This window comes from Frieseomelitta varia, unplaced genomic scaffold (assembly GCF_011392965.1).
Source record: "Frieseomelitta varia isolate USP_RPSP 00005682 unplaced genomic scaffold, Fvar_1.2 scaffold_347, whole genome shotgun sequence".
Classification (NCBI taxonomy): domain Eukaryota; kingdom Metazoa; phylum Arthropoda; class Insecta; order Hymenoptera; family Apidae; genus Frieseomelitta; species Frieseomelitta varia.
Window position 1 is genome coordinate 242,336 of NW_025110087.1, and position 15,237 is coordinate 257,572.

The 15,237-nt window shown below is 35.6% G+C and overlaps 1 protein-coding gene across 1 annotated transcript; it reads left to right on the top strand.

Annotated features, from left to right (window-relative positions):
* Positions 1-13,991, top strand: LOC122530604 (cilia- and flagella-associated protein 47-like). Its single transcript, XM_043657698.1, has 29 exons — positions 1-207; positions 325-602; positions 784-921; positions 1,322-1,547; positions 1,618-1,715; positions 1,851-1,981; positions 2,070-2,132; positions 2,560-2,886; positions 3,046-3,219; positions 3,540-3,574; positions 3,674-3,928; positions 4,119-4,504; positions 4,619-5,003; positions 5,258-5,543; positions 6,245-6,564; positions 6,643-7,160; positions 8,079-8,352; positions 8,508-8,770; positions 9,040-9,276; positions 9,358-9,532; positions 9,734-9,975; positions 10,087-10,429; positions 10,511-10,669; positions 10,837-11,050; positions 11,228-11,446; positions 11,520-11,716; positions 12,272-12,494; positions 12,571-12,732; positions 12,972-13,991. The coding sequence occupies exons 1-29, from the start codon at positions 1-3 to the stop codon at positions 13,115-13,117; spliced, it is 6,681 nt and encodes a 2,226-aa protein (XP_043513633.1). The 3' UTR covers positions 13,118-13,991.
* The last annotated feature ends 1,246 nt before the right edge of the window (positions 13,992-15,237 follow it).

Here is a 15,237-nt window from a genome sequence, read left to right on the forward strand (position 1 = left end):
ATGCTTATGCAAGAAGGCATCGACATCCAATATATTCCAAGTTCGATTGATCAATCAGTAACTGCCCAACTTGACGACGTTCACATATATCCTAGATTCATCGAGTTTAACGAGGCTAGCGAAGGGATTACTTGCCAGCGGCGTATCACTATTAAGAATACTGGGAAAAAACCAGCTTTTATTAAAGTTCATCAGGCCAAGTCAATAGTTAGTCAGAGTTACTTGTTAAGTTAAATTATTTCAAGAATAAGGATACCTTTCCTTTTCAATTTTAATTACTGTCTTTAAACAACAACAACAAAAAATATACGTATTACTTTTCAGTCGTTTCAAGTGAAAAGCTTAGACAAAGGAGTAATTTTAAATCCGGGACTAAATATAAGCACGGTAGTCACGTATTCTTTTAGGCGACCGTCTTTGTTAAGCACAGTAATACCAATTGAGGTCAACGGGAAGATCCTTGATTATCGTGTCATTTGCAAATTACTGAACGAAGGCATCGACGTCGAGCCAAAATCAATTGACTTTGGAATTGTTGACATCGGCTATTCTTCTGGCATTAAAGTAATCACCTTGAAAAACAAAGGTGGCCAAAGCACCAGGTAGTATATAATTATACTTTTGTTCATAGGAAAATTGCATTCACAATATTGCCAACCTATTGTTTCAATCTGAAATTACTTCGTTTATTTCGTTTTTTCTTTCTTTGTAATCCATTTCTTTTTTATATACGCATACGTGTGTTGTTAGACTGTATTATGTTTATTAACACGAAATCAACAGATTTTCGATTGATCTTGGTACAAATGATTTAGAAATCACAGTTCAACCCATGCGTGGGATCGTTAAGCCAAATAAGCCAGTTCAGTTAACCGTCGAATTAATCGGCATGAACGAAGGCTCGTTCTTCTGTGAATTTTGGTAAGTTTCTATCATTTTATTTTACATTTGTAATTAAACTCCAGACTCGCGTGATCGATGTTGTACTTTCGAAAGAGCGATCGCAAGGATGATTTTATTTACGGAGAAGATATACCATGTGTAAGTAAATACTTCGCGTGAAGTGTCTATTTATTAACACAACGTATGATAAAATAAATATCGTGTAAAGGAACAAAAAGGAAAGATCGAAATGGTCATTCAATCTATTATTATCAATATTTATTTATTATTCGTGCCCGGAAGGGAACGGTGCTCGACTTTTGGTTATATTTCTAGTACATTAATTAAGAATTTAATTCAGGCCTTGAACAATAACAATTTTCATAAATATCACGAAAATTTAAGCGTGTGAAAACTATTGTAAGCTTTTCGTTTTCAGGATCAAATCAGTTCCGAATATACGTATCCCTTTCAACGTTAAAGTGATCGTACCGAAGCTGGTGATTTACCATCCGAATGCAACCGGCGATTTCACCCTGATTGATTTCTCGGGGACCGTTGTCAATACTCGCAAGTACGATTCGTTCGTTTTGCGAAACATCTCCTCGCAAGTAGCCAGCTACGTCGTGCTGGGCGAAATTGACAACGAACTCGTATGCGTTCGGGTAATTCATTTTAACAAGAAATGAAGATTGAGGAATTTTAATCACTGTGCTTCTTTCTTTTTCTTCATAGAACATTAATCGTAAGAAATATCCGGTGTACAGAGTTTTCAAAATTCGGCCGATTCAAGGGCGTATCGGGCCGTTCGAGGGCATTATTTTTGAAGTAGGGTGAGTCACATCTTCGACAAATATAAATAAATTTTTTAATAAATATTCTTGAAAGTACACGAAGTTATTTATTATCCTTATTCACGAGGAGAAAAGAGAGAACGCACTCACCGAACGAATAGCATATTATTTCAGATTCACGCCAATGGAGAGTTCAATGCAATGGCGAGAGACAGTGGGAAAGAAATCGAGCGGACGCGAGAGGGATCTTATGGCGTTTCTAAGAATCGTCCGAGTACACGTCACTGAAACCAAACACATTTTGAGTACATTGTATTTCCTACATCCTTTCACATGTGTTTACTGTAACAGAGACGAATTAACAAATTCTGTTATCGAGAAATGTGTGTGCAGGGGCTAACGAAAGCATACGAGACGAGCTGATGGAGGCGCTGCAACCTGTGGACAATCTCCGAAGTTAGTATAAGAGAAATTGAAATTGTCAAATTGTTTCACATTTAATCACGTTTTAGTACCACGCAGCTAAATCTCAGTTAGTTTCGTTTAAAATGTTTTCCAATATACCACAAACACATATAATAATATTAAAATATTAATAATATATATTAATAATATAATAATATAGTAAATTGTTATTTTGAACAAGTTATAATTACTTTATTTACATAAAAGTTACATAATATTGTGAAACAGTATATGCATTTGTGATATATTGGAAAATATGTTGTTTGATAATTTAATTCGTTTAACTTGAAAATAGTCTAACTATCAAAAGTTCATTTTTCTACTGTGAACACTGTTGCTTGACTGTCACCCTAATATGGATAACGAGGCGATCAACGTGTTAAATAGCCCCTGTTAATAAAATTGCGTATGTCGATAGGGACCTTACCGATTATAGACGACTGGTCCTCGTCATCGTCCACCGTGTCCACCGTGGATTCTGGCCCGAACGACACCGTGAGGCTTTGCCTCTACGGTGAGATGGAATCGGCACGTTTGAACTTCCAACCGGACACGATCTACTTCGGAGAGCTTCGCGTCGGCGAGGACTCGCGGCGCGTCCTCCGTATATCGAATCCGTTGAAGTTCGTGCCGTTACTCTGCACTTACGTGCGCAACGCGTCGACCAGTTGCTGTCCAGAGACAATGACCTTGAGACCAGAGGGATCCGTGGAAGTACTGTTGAAAGTTCGAGGAAAAGAAAATGGTGGAAATTAAAACACATTCTTCATCTTCTTTTTTTTTCCTTTTTCTCCATTGCATTTATTTGTGAAAAAATTATAAATTTCAAATCAGGAATAAATTTTTTTTCTTTTTTTTGAAGATCAATGATTTTTAGAAAAAACTTGTCTCTTTCGTTTTTCAGTTGATCCGTCGTTCGAGATTTACTTTGATGCGGCGGCAAGTTCGTGCGAGTCGACAATAACTAGACGTCGAACGATGATAAAGGTAGGAAGGTACGCCGTGCAATGCAGGGTGAATGTGAAATTGGTGACAAGTATAAAGGGAACGTGTTTGTCACGAGGACGAAGTACTTTTGGTAATTATTATTGTATTAAGAATAATTACACGTATGTAATCACATACTGTGACAATCGAATCCCGTATTGCAAATTCTTTTAATTTTTCCTTAATTTTATTCATATTTTTGGAATTTCTATCAGCTTGTTTTTAAACAGTAATAGCTAGCTATAGTAGGAATTTCTAAATATTTTTGAATAATATTTGAATATTTGTAAACAATTAAATATCTTAAATAATATTGTAAGATTGTATTAATAATTATATTAACATATATTTTATAACATTATTAAATATTTAAAAAGAAAGAATTAATTAAAAATGATTGTTTTTTTACAGATGCTTGGAAAACACCGTCTCCACAACTTTTCCCAGTAAGCTTGTTGTTTAATTGATTTGTCCTTCTTGGTGAATTATGGAGTTGTACCGTAATTTCGAAAAGGCTGTGGTTTGCTTAAGTATTTTACTCTTAGATAAAACCGAGAACGGTCGAATCAAAGAAAAAGATGGTTGTAATAAAATGCAAAGACGACGAAGAGGAAATTCTGCAAAGAGTTACTCATATTCCTAAGTGGAAATACAAAAATGTATCAGAAACGGTGAAATGCGCCACGACTTTAGACAAAAAGATATCAGCTTTAACGACAAGCACCTCGGTGTTAATACCCCTCTCTCCTTTGCAAATATATAACATACGAATGTATCCCATTCTGTTTGCCTTTGGAATGGTAAGCACTCTATCAAATTTTTTTTTTTTATTAATCATCTCCCTTAATCTCCCCCATCTTCCAAAAATTTTAATAAACAATTGATCATAAAATGTTGTTAATTCGAATTTTCACCCGGTAAATTCTATTTGTAGGTAATTTCTCTGAACGACTAATTAAGAAATAAAATAAAAACTATAATTCGTCGCAGGTTGTTCCAAGAAGCCGCAACTACAAACAGCTGGTCGTGGAAAATCTGAACGATTTTCCAATCATGATCCGCCTGACGAGCTTATCCGCCAGACGCATACACTTCCCAGAGGGGAATTTGATCATTTTACCACCAGGTTTACACGCCACGCGATTAGTCGAATTTCGAGCGCATCATGTTGGCAAATTCAACGGCTACATCGATTACATTATCAACGATAATCATTCGTTCGAGCTTGCTGTCACCGCTAACATCGTTGAGAAACAATTATCGTTGGATACTCGCGAGATAGTACTCGGCCGAGATTTGTTCAACGAAGAGATCTATCAACCGATGGACTACGTTGTTCAAGTCAGGAATAAATTGGACGCGAGAACAAACTTTCGGTAGGTTAACAAAAATAAAATAAAATGAAATGAAATGAAATAATCTTGTCATTAAAAAAAAAAAAAAAAAAAAAAGACGGACAGAAAATCTTATTAAAGAGTATTTTCGATCAGATGGGAAGTACCTAGTACGTGTTGCTTCTTCGTCGAGCCAATGTCAGGCGTAGTTCGTGGGAAGGCTTCGTTGTTCACTTACATATACTACAAGCCGGACTTTACAAGATCCAGCTCTACAGAATTGATAATGAAGTGCGAGAATAATAGTTACAGCAACTTGCGTGTAAGTTTGCTACCGCAGACACCGAAGGTCAATTTTATCAAGAATCTCATAAACGTGGGTGAAATTCCATTGAATCTGCCAACGAAAACAGTCGCTTTCTTGAGAAATTTCGAACACATTGAAATCGAATTCGAGGTCGATGCTTCGTCGTTGATTCATGGATGCAACGTTCAGCCACTTCACGGGGTATTGGCACCTCGTGGAATTGTTGTTCTTGAGGTATATTTTGTATAAATAATCGTTGCATATTTTATATACTGTGCCCATTCTAGTCCCCACGTAATTCTTGGAATTGGGATTATCTCACTCTACCTTACCGTACGATCTGCCGAAGGCCACTTGCACAATACAAAGCGAGTGACATCTGATACATATTTCGGCACAATTCGCAAAATACGTCCCCTCACGCTTAAATGGCAACTACTGTATACTTTTCCTCCACTCTCAAATTTCCTAGAATTTCGTCATTGCAGATCCATTTGACGTTCAGCCTGTGTTTCCAATTCACCGTGGCGATTCGCGTGACTGTGCAGAAACGTTTGAACGTTCAGCTGAAACTGACAGGGAACGTAGCATTCCCGCAGTTGAAACTGCACCCGAGTTCCATTAATTTACGACGATTGAGCGCCTCTGCGTATAAACATTGCCTGATCACCGCGTCGAACGTCGGGTCGACGATGTTGAAGCTGAGATTTCAATTAAAGGAGTACCCGGAATTTCGCGTTTCGTTGTCCTCGCGGAGACAAGACCCTGGAATAGGTCTGTTTCAATTTACCACTCCTTTTTGTTAAAGTCACTAAAATATTTATTATTTATTAATATCACGCTCTTTATATTGTGATGAAAGCACTATTTGATCTTCCGTGAATACACGCTTATTAACTATTAAACTATTATACATTCTTAATAAACTCTTTATACTTTATCTCTAACCACGTTACACACGACACGACGATTACATTGACAGAGCCTTTGTTACTCTGGATTCCTTTGTCTGCTAATATATATATTGAAGGGTTGAAGAAGTGTGTTGATTGTGCGAGGATAAAGGAATGAGTGAAGGTAATGTAGGAAGTGGGTAAGGTGAGGAAAAGTTGTGCATTTCGTCTCTGAGTCGCTGCCTAGACTCATCAGTAGGGCTCTGATGGCAGCGACCCCTTACCCCAGACGCTTGTTATAACTACTCTCTAGGCTGGACGGTCGGTCACCCATCCTAGCGGTGTTCTGCATTCTGCTTAACATTGAAGATCGCTAGACTTCAACGCTAGGCGCACAGCCACTTGTGGCTTGTACAAATCGGTGTTTGAAACTCGTACTTGAGGGACTATAGGCCGCTACATATATATATATATATTCACACTAATGATTATCCTAATTATACGTAGGATGGCGACACCCATCTGTGTCCTACCATAAGACAAATGGACTATATACCTAACACTTTTTAATAATCAACGCAGGTAACGAGGACATTTCAATCGCTCCAAACACCAGTCAAGACTTTTATCTTCACATCGAGCCAGTCGACCTGGCTACCTACGCGTTTTACCTTCCGATCGTCGTCAACGACATACTTGGCCCGGCGTTAATTACAAGCCACAAATCCCTCAAGCCTCTGGAATACTTGAAGCAATTCAAAAGCCACTATGCTGACGTACCTAATCTCATTATGCGCAAGTTACCATCTGCTATCGTGACGATGCCGATCGACTGCACGGTCACTGGACATCTGTTGTTCTTTAACAAGTTCGAATTTCGTTTCAACTTTCTAACGAACAACGTAAGCATAGAAACATACATAAGAAACAAATACATAAAACACATAAGAATGTATAACATTTAAATTTTAATTTCAAAGCAGTCGGACCAATTCTGTATAGAGAATCGCGAATCGTTAGAGGAGAGGTTCGTTCGAATCGATACCAGCAGTTTTTCCACTGCTTCCTGTCCATTTTCTATCCAGTGGTTAGACGGCCGAGAACCAATTGTGACATCGGATCACGTTCAATGCGCATTGCGAAAGGGAGAACGATGCAGATTTCTGCTAACGTTTCGACCAAAGTTCCAAGGAAATTTCATCGTCGAAGCACCGATCTTTATCCGCGACGAGTCGAACGGCGAGATGTTTAACAAACTGTGCCTAATTGGCGAACGTCCCGCGAGCACGATTGAAGCTGAGTTTTCCGAGATATTTTTCACACCCGTGCCTCTAAATACCTCGCTCGAGAAGAAGTTTCGACTGTACGTCAGGCATTTTGAGAACGATGCTGTTATTTCGGCGAAGACTCTATCGCCTGAATATTGTAGTGGAAAGTTCACGACGGATAACGTTCTCCTTGTTCATTTTGTTGATACAAATGTTGTGCATGCTTCTGAGTAAATATTTCTATATTATATAGTATATTATATAAAAGTCTATATATTGTATTACAGATAGTATAGATATATATCGTAGATGGTATTGTAATATAGATTATAAATAGTACATACAGATAGTATCATAGATATAGATTATAGATAGCACACATAGATAGTGTTATATGGATAAATATAGATATACTGGGTGTCCTATTTTAATCTATAAATGCAATAATCTATAAATGAAATTATTCGTCATTTAAAAAATGTCTCAAATGTATTTTTTTCTATTTTGGGGAGGTAATAATTACACTTACAATTAGTTTATCTACAGACAGATATAGGAGATATAAAGGTCTATTATTTTTTCAAGTATAATTATGTGATTTTTGTTTACGTCATCGACGTAGTCGGAAAGCTATTAGCTAATTTTATACGCAGATTTAAAAAATATCTCTTAGTAGACAAGTAAATACTTTTTTATGGAGAACGATTTGTGCAAAATCGTCGATTGATGCAAAAAAAGAATTATTCATACTTGAGAATCTATCTATAGGCAAACTAAGTGCCGCTTTCTAAAAACAGAAAGAAATGCATTTGAGACATTTTTTTAAATAATTCATTTTTTTGAATAATTTCAGAGATAATTGCACTTATAGATTAAAATGAGATGTGTGTATAGATCGTATTACATAATGTATACATTTATTATATATTATCATTATTATAGTATATATTATATATAGTAGTATCATTATTATAGTATATATTATATATAATATAATACATTTATATATTATATATTACATTATAGTATTACATTCTACATATAATATTACATAATATACAGTATTATATAGCATATAGTATCATATATGTGTAGTATATTTCGGAGTGAATATTTTGACAGTAACTATAATCATTTCTTTTCGCTAGATACACGGAACTGGAGGTGAGAGTGGCTTTTAAAAGCGGGGCGCCTGTCTCGCTTCGCGTGATCGTTGAATTTTCCGACGACAATGGAATTGCTGTTTCCCCCGTGGCGATTCACGCCACTTCTGAAAATTGTTTATTGACCACGCACGCGTACGTGAGGAACTCGATGATCGATCTTAAACAGTCAAGCATCGATAGGAGAACACCTCGGGTTTCCAGAACGTCTGAAATTTTCACCGACGACGAAGATTATAATGTAGATATTCTGAAACCGGTAAGTAAATGTGCGTTCATTCATAATTTCATTAGTACCGTAATAAATGGACAAGTATCAATCGAACTGATTGTTACCAGCTGCACCAATGAAACTTTTACCATTTTTATGCGAAAATATTATATACGTGTTTTTTTTTCTTTTTTTTTTTTTAGGATCTATCGAAAATAGGTGTTCTAACTTATTTCGGCCGAAAGAGTCAGATCTCGGACGAGAAATTAATCGAGGATAGATTTAAATTCTACGAGTCCCTCGACGAGAGGGCCAACGTCGACAAACCAGAGCGAGAGACGAAGAAGTATCTGCCGGACATTTCGAAACGAGATTCGAAAGTACCCGCCACGGTGTCTAAGACGAAATACGAAGACGCTCAAGAATCGTTGCGGTATCCATTTTTTCCTTTCAACATCGACGACGAGTGAGCAGATGCTTCTCCTTGTATAGAATAGGCCAAAAATCACTTCCTGCTAAGATAAATCCGCAATTTTCTTAAATTTCTTTTCCCACGGGTTAAAAAAAACAGCAACTACATTTGAACTTAAATTTAATTTGAAATCAATAAAATTAGCTTTTTTCTTATATTTTGATGTTTCATTGAAAAAAGAAAAGAATAGGTGGGAAGAAACTTTTGGCCCCACCCTGTATATTTTGACGTTTAATCGTGAAATATTACTTTCAATCGCCCAGTGAATTCGAGATTTATATAAATCAAACGCTGAAAGCCGCCGAAGAATGGATGCACAGCGAAGCTTTTAAATTCAATTTCTACGCTGACGTTACGTGTATCAAAATGGTACTGTCTAAGTATTACTCGAAGAAGCCAGCACAGTTCAAAACCACGACGCGAAAAGGGCCCGAATTAGGGTTCGTCGGCGTGCTCGAATCGTTGATAGGGCCAACAATTTATGAACATATTGGACAATTGTGAGTAACTATCACAAAGTTAATAATATGATAGAAATCTGATGAAATGTACTTGTCATCGAGTTGTTTTTGTTACGACAGCAAAGAACTGCCAGAAAAAGACATCGACAGAGTAAATTACATATGCAATCTTTACGACAGTATTCTTCAATTTTTGACAAAACACGGAGCTCACTTGTGCCACGTTCAACCACAATTTTTGCTGGACTACGAAGAATATATTGTTTTCTTGGAAACGATATATTCACGCTCTAAAGTAAGGATAGTTTATATTACACATTTATAACCGTGTCTTTTGGATATGTAAATGAATGAAAGCAAAATTTAATTAATACCTGACTTAAGAATCATTTTATTTTTAAATAATTAAATAAATAATTAAATACTTAATTTAAATAATATATTTAAATAATTAAATACTATATTTAAATAATTAATCATCATTTGTTCCCTGCAGCCCTATACATATATACGAAAATCCGGAATAGAATTGTCAGTGCAAGAAAAAATGTCGCCTCTGAAGTTTGAACATCGGAGCAAACAGTGTTGGCTAGATGTGATCTTGCAAACGTATAAATGTTTCATACTGCCATGTGTTTCCGAGATCAAAGACAAGGAAGACCCTTCTCCTATGTTCTCATCGCAATCATCCAGACGATCTACGATCCAGCGAGCATCCGTAATATTTTTTCCATCGAGGTTCGTATAAATATTTTCTATTTTTATATTTTTATATTTTTATATTTTATATATATATATATAATTCCATGGAAACGAACGATTTGACGAGTATCTATTCGAATTCTCCAGTTTCCGCAAGCAATACGAAGCTCACAACGTGATTGTTGACAACATTAACATAGAAATTTCGTCCAAACCACCTGACGACAACTACTCTTTCGACGAGTTGTTCCTGTTGGAATGGTTGCACCACCATTACGAAAAAGAACGGAAACAGGAATGGATGATCGACCGTCGCGTAATACTGAATCCGAACGAGAGCAGAGACGTGGCAGAGGCACGTAAAATCGAGAATTTCGACCGAGATTTGTCGGATTCCCTCGTGTTAATTGCTGTCACAGCTGCTTACTGTCCCTTCCTCATTGACGAATACTTGAGCAAGCTTTACATTCGTCCGCGGAGTTATGAGGAGGTAAATGCATAGCACGCATGTATATAATTGAGTGAATTGTTGAAAATAATTCAGAGAAACAGACACCGTACTGTTGTAAAGGCGCTGCACAATGCTGTATGCGTGACAAACGCGTGGAGAAAGATACGACTTGGCTTTGTCATTTCACCATTGGAGATCGTATATCCAAACTGCGTTAAAATGTTGATGCTGGTTGGATATTTGTTCGACATACTGCCGACTTACACTCCCAAAGGTAAGGTAAGTGAACGTCTTACACATACATTATTCAAGACCTCGTTTATCGAAGATAATAAAGTCAGAATATGTTTCTGAGTAAAGTCAAAACAATTGGTTTGATAAATTTACAAATTTCATCTTTACAAGAAAGTTAGTTGTTATAGAAATCTACAATTCAATGTTCCTAGATCAAATTTAACTGTCCCCTGTCCGAGACTGTGACCAGGCAATTAAATTTCACAAATCCCACCGTGCACAATGTCGGTTTCTTGATACTGTTTTTTGGAAACAATAACGGATTCTTTGCATTACCTTCGTCACAGATGATCATCAATCTCAGTGGCCGTGAAAATTCCACAATAAAGATACAATTCCACGCTAGGAAAATAAAGAAAACTAAAGGTACAACTTTTCAGTCAGTGGATAAAATTGATTTTGATTAAATAGTGTAATTGGCACATAGCACGTTCCACTCCATTTTTTTGTACAATGATATATATATATATAAGCTATTAAAAGACCGTTGGCATATACATTTAAAATTTAAAATTATTTAAAAAGAGTATCTTCTTTTAATAGCTTATTTGCTGTTTTGCGGGTCGACAATTGGCCCCCATTTTGGCAGGAATCAAACGTTCATTTTGGAAGGGCAAGCTGACTGTTTAGAAATTGCAAACGAATACACAATATGTAGTAAGCTGTACAAAGCAGTCGATAAAACTCTCACTATCAATGTGCCGTATAAAGATTCAACAGAATATGAAATTTGGGTATCGGACGAACGGCCAAGTAAACCGAGTAGGTGAACTTGAAGAATCATTGAGTGTAATATAACTCGTATTGTACAAGTGTTTACACGATTATTTTGCAGGTATTTTGAAACAGACACGATGGTGCGAGTTATGTTTAAGAAAGATACCTCGCAGATTATTTTTAAATCAAAATTCAATTATAGTCAAAGGAAGTACCAAAGTAGCTCATCTGTCAGTCACGGTGGCTTGTCTCTCTCCTAGTCATCGAAGCTTCTGGATCATTTTCCAATCAAAGATAGGCGATTTTATTATTCAAGTACGCAGTTAAAAGCGTGATATTAAAATAATAATCTAACGCGAAGAACCATTCGCCGAGAGCAATTATATCAGTTTATTCCAGAGTTACATAATTCCGGTTGAATTATATAACTCTGGAATAAAAAAAAGACATTAAACAGACATTGAAAACTAGTGCAAGAAACTGTATCATTAAATATTTGAATATTAATGAAAAGATTGGCGTTGGATAGATGTCTTTCTTTGCCGTGTTTTCTTATAAAACAAGTTCTGTCTCAATATCTAGGCATTTTCTAAGATTTTTTTTGCATAAAGCATTGCTTATACGTTCCACGGTATTCCAAAATTTCACGTGAAACTTCTTTCAAAATCTTTTAAAATTGCTCCAAAATAGCGTAGCAGAACATTAAATTAAACATTATATTATCTTTTTCCTTTAAATTCTTAACTTAAACATTAAATTATTCTTCATTCAAATAATACGTGATAAAACATTTTGGGAAACATCCTTGACACTTGTATCAAATTCCAAAGACAATGTACTAATTAATACGACCATTACATTACAACGTAGATAAACTCTCAATGGCAGTCGTCGTTAACCGATAATATCGTGGTCAATTGGGACGAACAGATTGAAAAATGTGTTTGCACGGAACAGGACTACAATGAAATATGTCCATTGAGCTTAACCGTGCCGATACCATCGAAGAACAAACAACTTTGGAGATGCGTGGCTCATATGTTTCAGAAAACTCTCGACCCAAAAGAACGACTTTTCTGGTCTCGATATTTAGGTATGTTTTGTTCGGCCGTACAACCAAGAATTGAACTTAGTTTGTAATAATCTGTCATGTGCCTTATTCTATGAAGATACGCCTATTGGATTACGTTTAATTCGTTGGCTAATGGGAGACAATGCGGACTCCGCTGTTGCAGAGTTTTGCCATATATTTGACGCGACAGTGACTTATAACGTGACGATATCCGAAATGCCTCATATTCTCCGATTTCCCAAGACATTTACTATAAACGGTTAGTATAAAATATGAGAAAAGAATGACATGTCATTTCAATAAAAAAAAAAAAAAAAACTCAAGTCAAGATATCAAAATCAAGTAGGTATTCAGGAGTTTACTTTAAAGTTTTCTAAGTTAAAAAAAAACTTTAGTTTAAAAAAATGTTTAACTCAGAAGCGAGATTGAGATTAATTATTGATATAAAAATTTACGCCATTTAGAACGAGAAAGATAAATTAAAATTATTTGATTTAGATGTGAGATCTGCTGAGAATGTTCCAATGAAGATACACGTTTCGCCATTCGTAGATCGACTGTGCGAAATAATACTGACATTAGTCTCTGCCAATGGGACTGAACAGAGAGTGTACAAAGTCTGCTTTTTACGTGAACGTGAGTGACATATTCATCATTAACATACGTTTCTAAAAGAATAAAATCTGAGTAGAAATTTGCTCAGTATTATAAATTGTTTTGTTTAGTGTCTTACATCATTCTTTATTCTCAGCTATACATTATTTCGCTATATACGCATGATTGTCTCCTGCATGATTTCAATTTGAAGTTGAAATGTTCTTAAATTTGTTAGAGAAGAGGTCAATAAAATAATCTTATATTGAAGGTCTAATAAAGTTGTGTTACTATCGTTCGTTGAGCAGACAATTGAAAAGATATTTGTCTCACGATTAAATTGTTAAGTCAAAGAAGCAAGATTATGGGGCACTAAGATCTCCCCCTCCTAGTGTATTACTGCTCTAAAAGTTTTAGATCATTCGATAAGATCTGGATTTTTCTTATAAAATTATAGGAAAAACACTGGGTAAATATAGAGAGCTCAATTTGTTTTTGTAATTCGAGAACGAGTAACTCGTCTTGGTTTTCTATACTTTTACAACAAAAAGAAATGCAAATAATGTAATTATTACTTAAATTTAACAAAAAGTGTAACAACATTTATCTATTTATACTTGCTGTATACACACTGTAATTAGACAGATTGATTACTACACTTTTCTATAACATGAAATATCTTCAACTAAACTAAAAATAAGTTGCTGAGTAAATTATATAAACTTAAATTGTGTAAATATTCGTTCATCGCAATATTTGCTCTTTGTACTAAGTTTTTTCATATCATGATTATCACTAATATTTTCATTTGAACTTTTTGAACTTAAGATATACGATGATATTCCTTTAGCCTTTTACAGCGTTTTGGACTTTAATTTATCTTGTCGAAGCTCGTGCTTCTTGGTGATTAAAGCAACCAGTTTTAGTAGTATTTTTACATATGTTAACTATTCTTCTTTACGCACAGTTATCTTATGGAGGGACTTCAGCATCCAACAGATGGTTCGTTACATTCTGGATATACTCTTATTACCTTTTGAAATCAATGAGAACCAGTCTGTTAAAACAAATTGTCATTCATTTTACTAATAAAACCCATGTTGCAGAAATGTTTTTGAATTGTAAATGTTGCGTAAAAGTAATGAAGTTTAATGTCTAACTCTCTGTCATTTATATTTAGCTATTTTATTCTTTTCGCTGGTAATAAAATTGTAACTTATCTGAGACTGTTTGCAAATCATAATAATATAATAATAATTATAACGAGTGTTTTCTTTTTTCTTGAAAATATTTTTCGCGGAATCTTTCTCGATGACGTAGATACGCGTTTCAAAAAAACAGTCCTTGAGAGCAACTCGAGTCTTCGTTACTGAAAATCGTAAGAGCTGGTTGCAACAGACGAAATATGGTAAAATACGATGCGTACGCAGCGTGTCGTAACAAATTAACCTTGTTGACCTGCCTGTCAGTCTTCAACCGAATAATTTATCTTCTGCTGATGTACAATCGAAGGCAAATAAAAGAAGGAAATGAAGCTTCGAGAAAAAATTTTTTTCATTCGAGGAAAACCAACGACGCTCGTGTGTACACTTCACGTCATTCCCTGGAATATACACTCTCGGCGGAACGTCGTCGATCATTTGAAAAGGAAGACAAACAAATTGCCAAGAAATTTGAAAAACAAACGAATTAATGTGTACAATAGGATAATGCAATATCCAGGCTGTGAATTTATATTTTCATGAATACAGGGTGAGCCAAAAATCACTTCCTACTAGAAGATTTTATTAATTTTTAAAATTAATAAAATTAACTTTTTCTTATATCTTGATGTTTTATTAAAAAAAAAATAAGTAAGCTCCAACCTTTCTTTGGCTTCACCTGAGCGTTTCTAAACTCCTGATATCTCACACCTACTTTCATAATTCTTGTTATTCAAAAAGCAAATGTTTGACGTAGAGTGTTCTGGCGCAGAACAGAACCCTCCGAGGCGTCAGTCAGGTCAATTCCTACAAAGCCTCGGCCCTGCCGAGAATTGCCAGATGTGCTAACATACCTCTCATTTAAGGACACTTTCTCTGGCCTTGGAGAGAGAGAGACAGTATGTGGAAAGGCTCGGTAGGGCATAAACAAAGCCTTGTCTAGGAAACAAGGCGCCTTGGCCAGCTCC

Excerpts from the sequence above, each read along its gene's own strand:
- LOC122530604 (XM_043657698.1), top strand. The coding sequence starts at position 1 with ATGCTTATGCAAGAAGGCATCGACATCCAATATATTCCAAGTTCGATT. Across the intron at positions 2,887-3,045 it reads AGTTCGAGGAAAAGAAAATG|TTGATCCGTCGTTCGAGATT; the intron begins GTGGAAATTAAA and ends TTCGTTTTTCAG. Across the intron at positions 9,976-10,086 it reads GTAATATTTTTTCCATCGAG|TTTCCGCAAGCAATACGAAG; the intron begins GTTCGTATAAAT and ends CGAATTCTCCAG.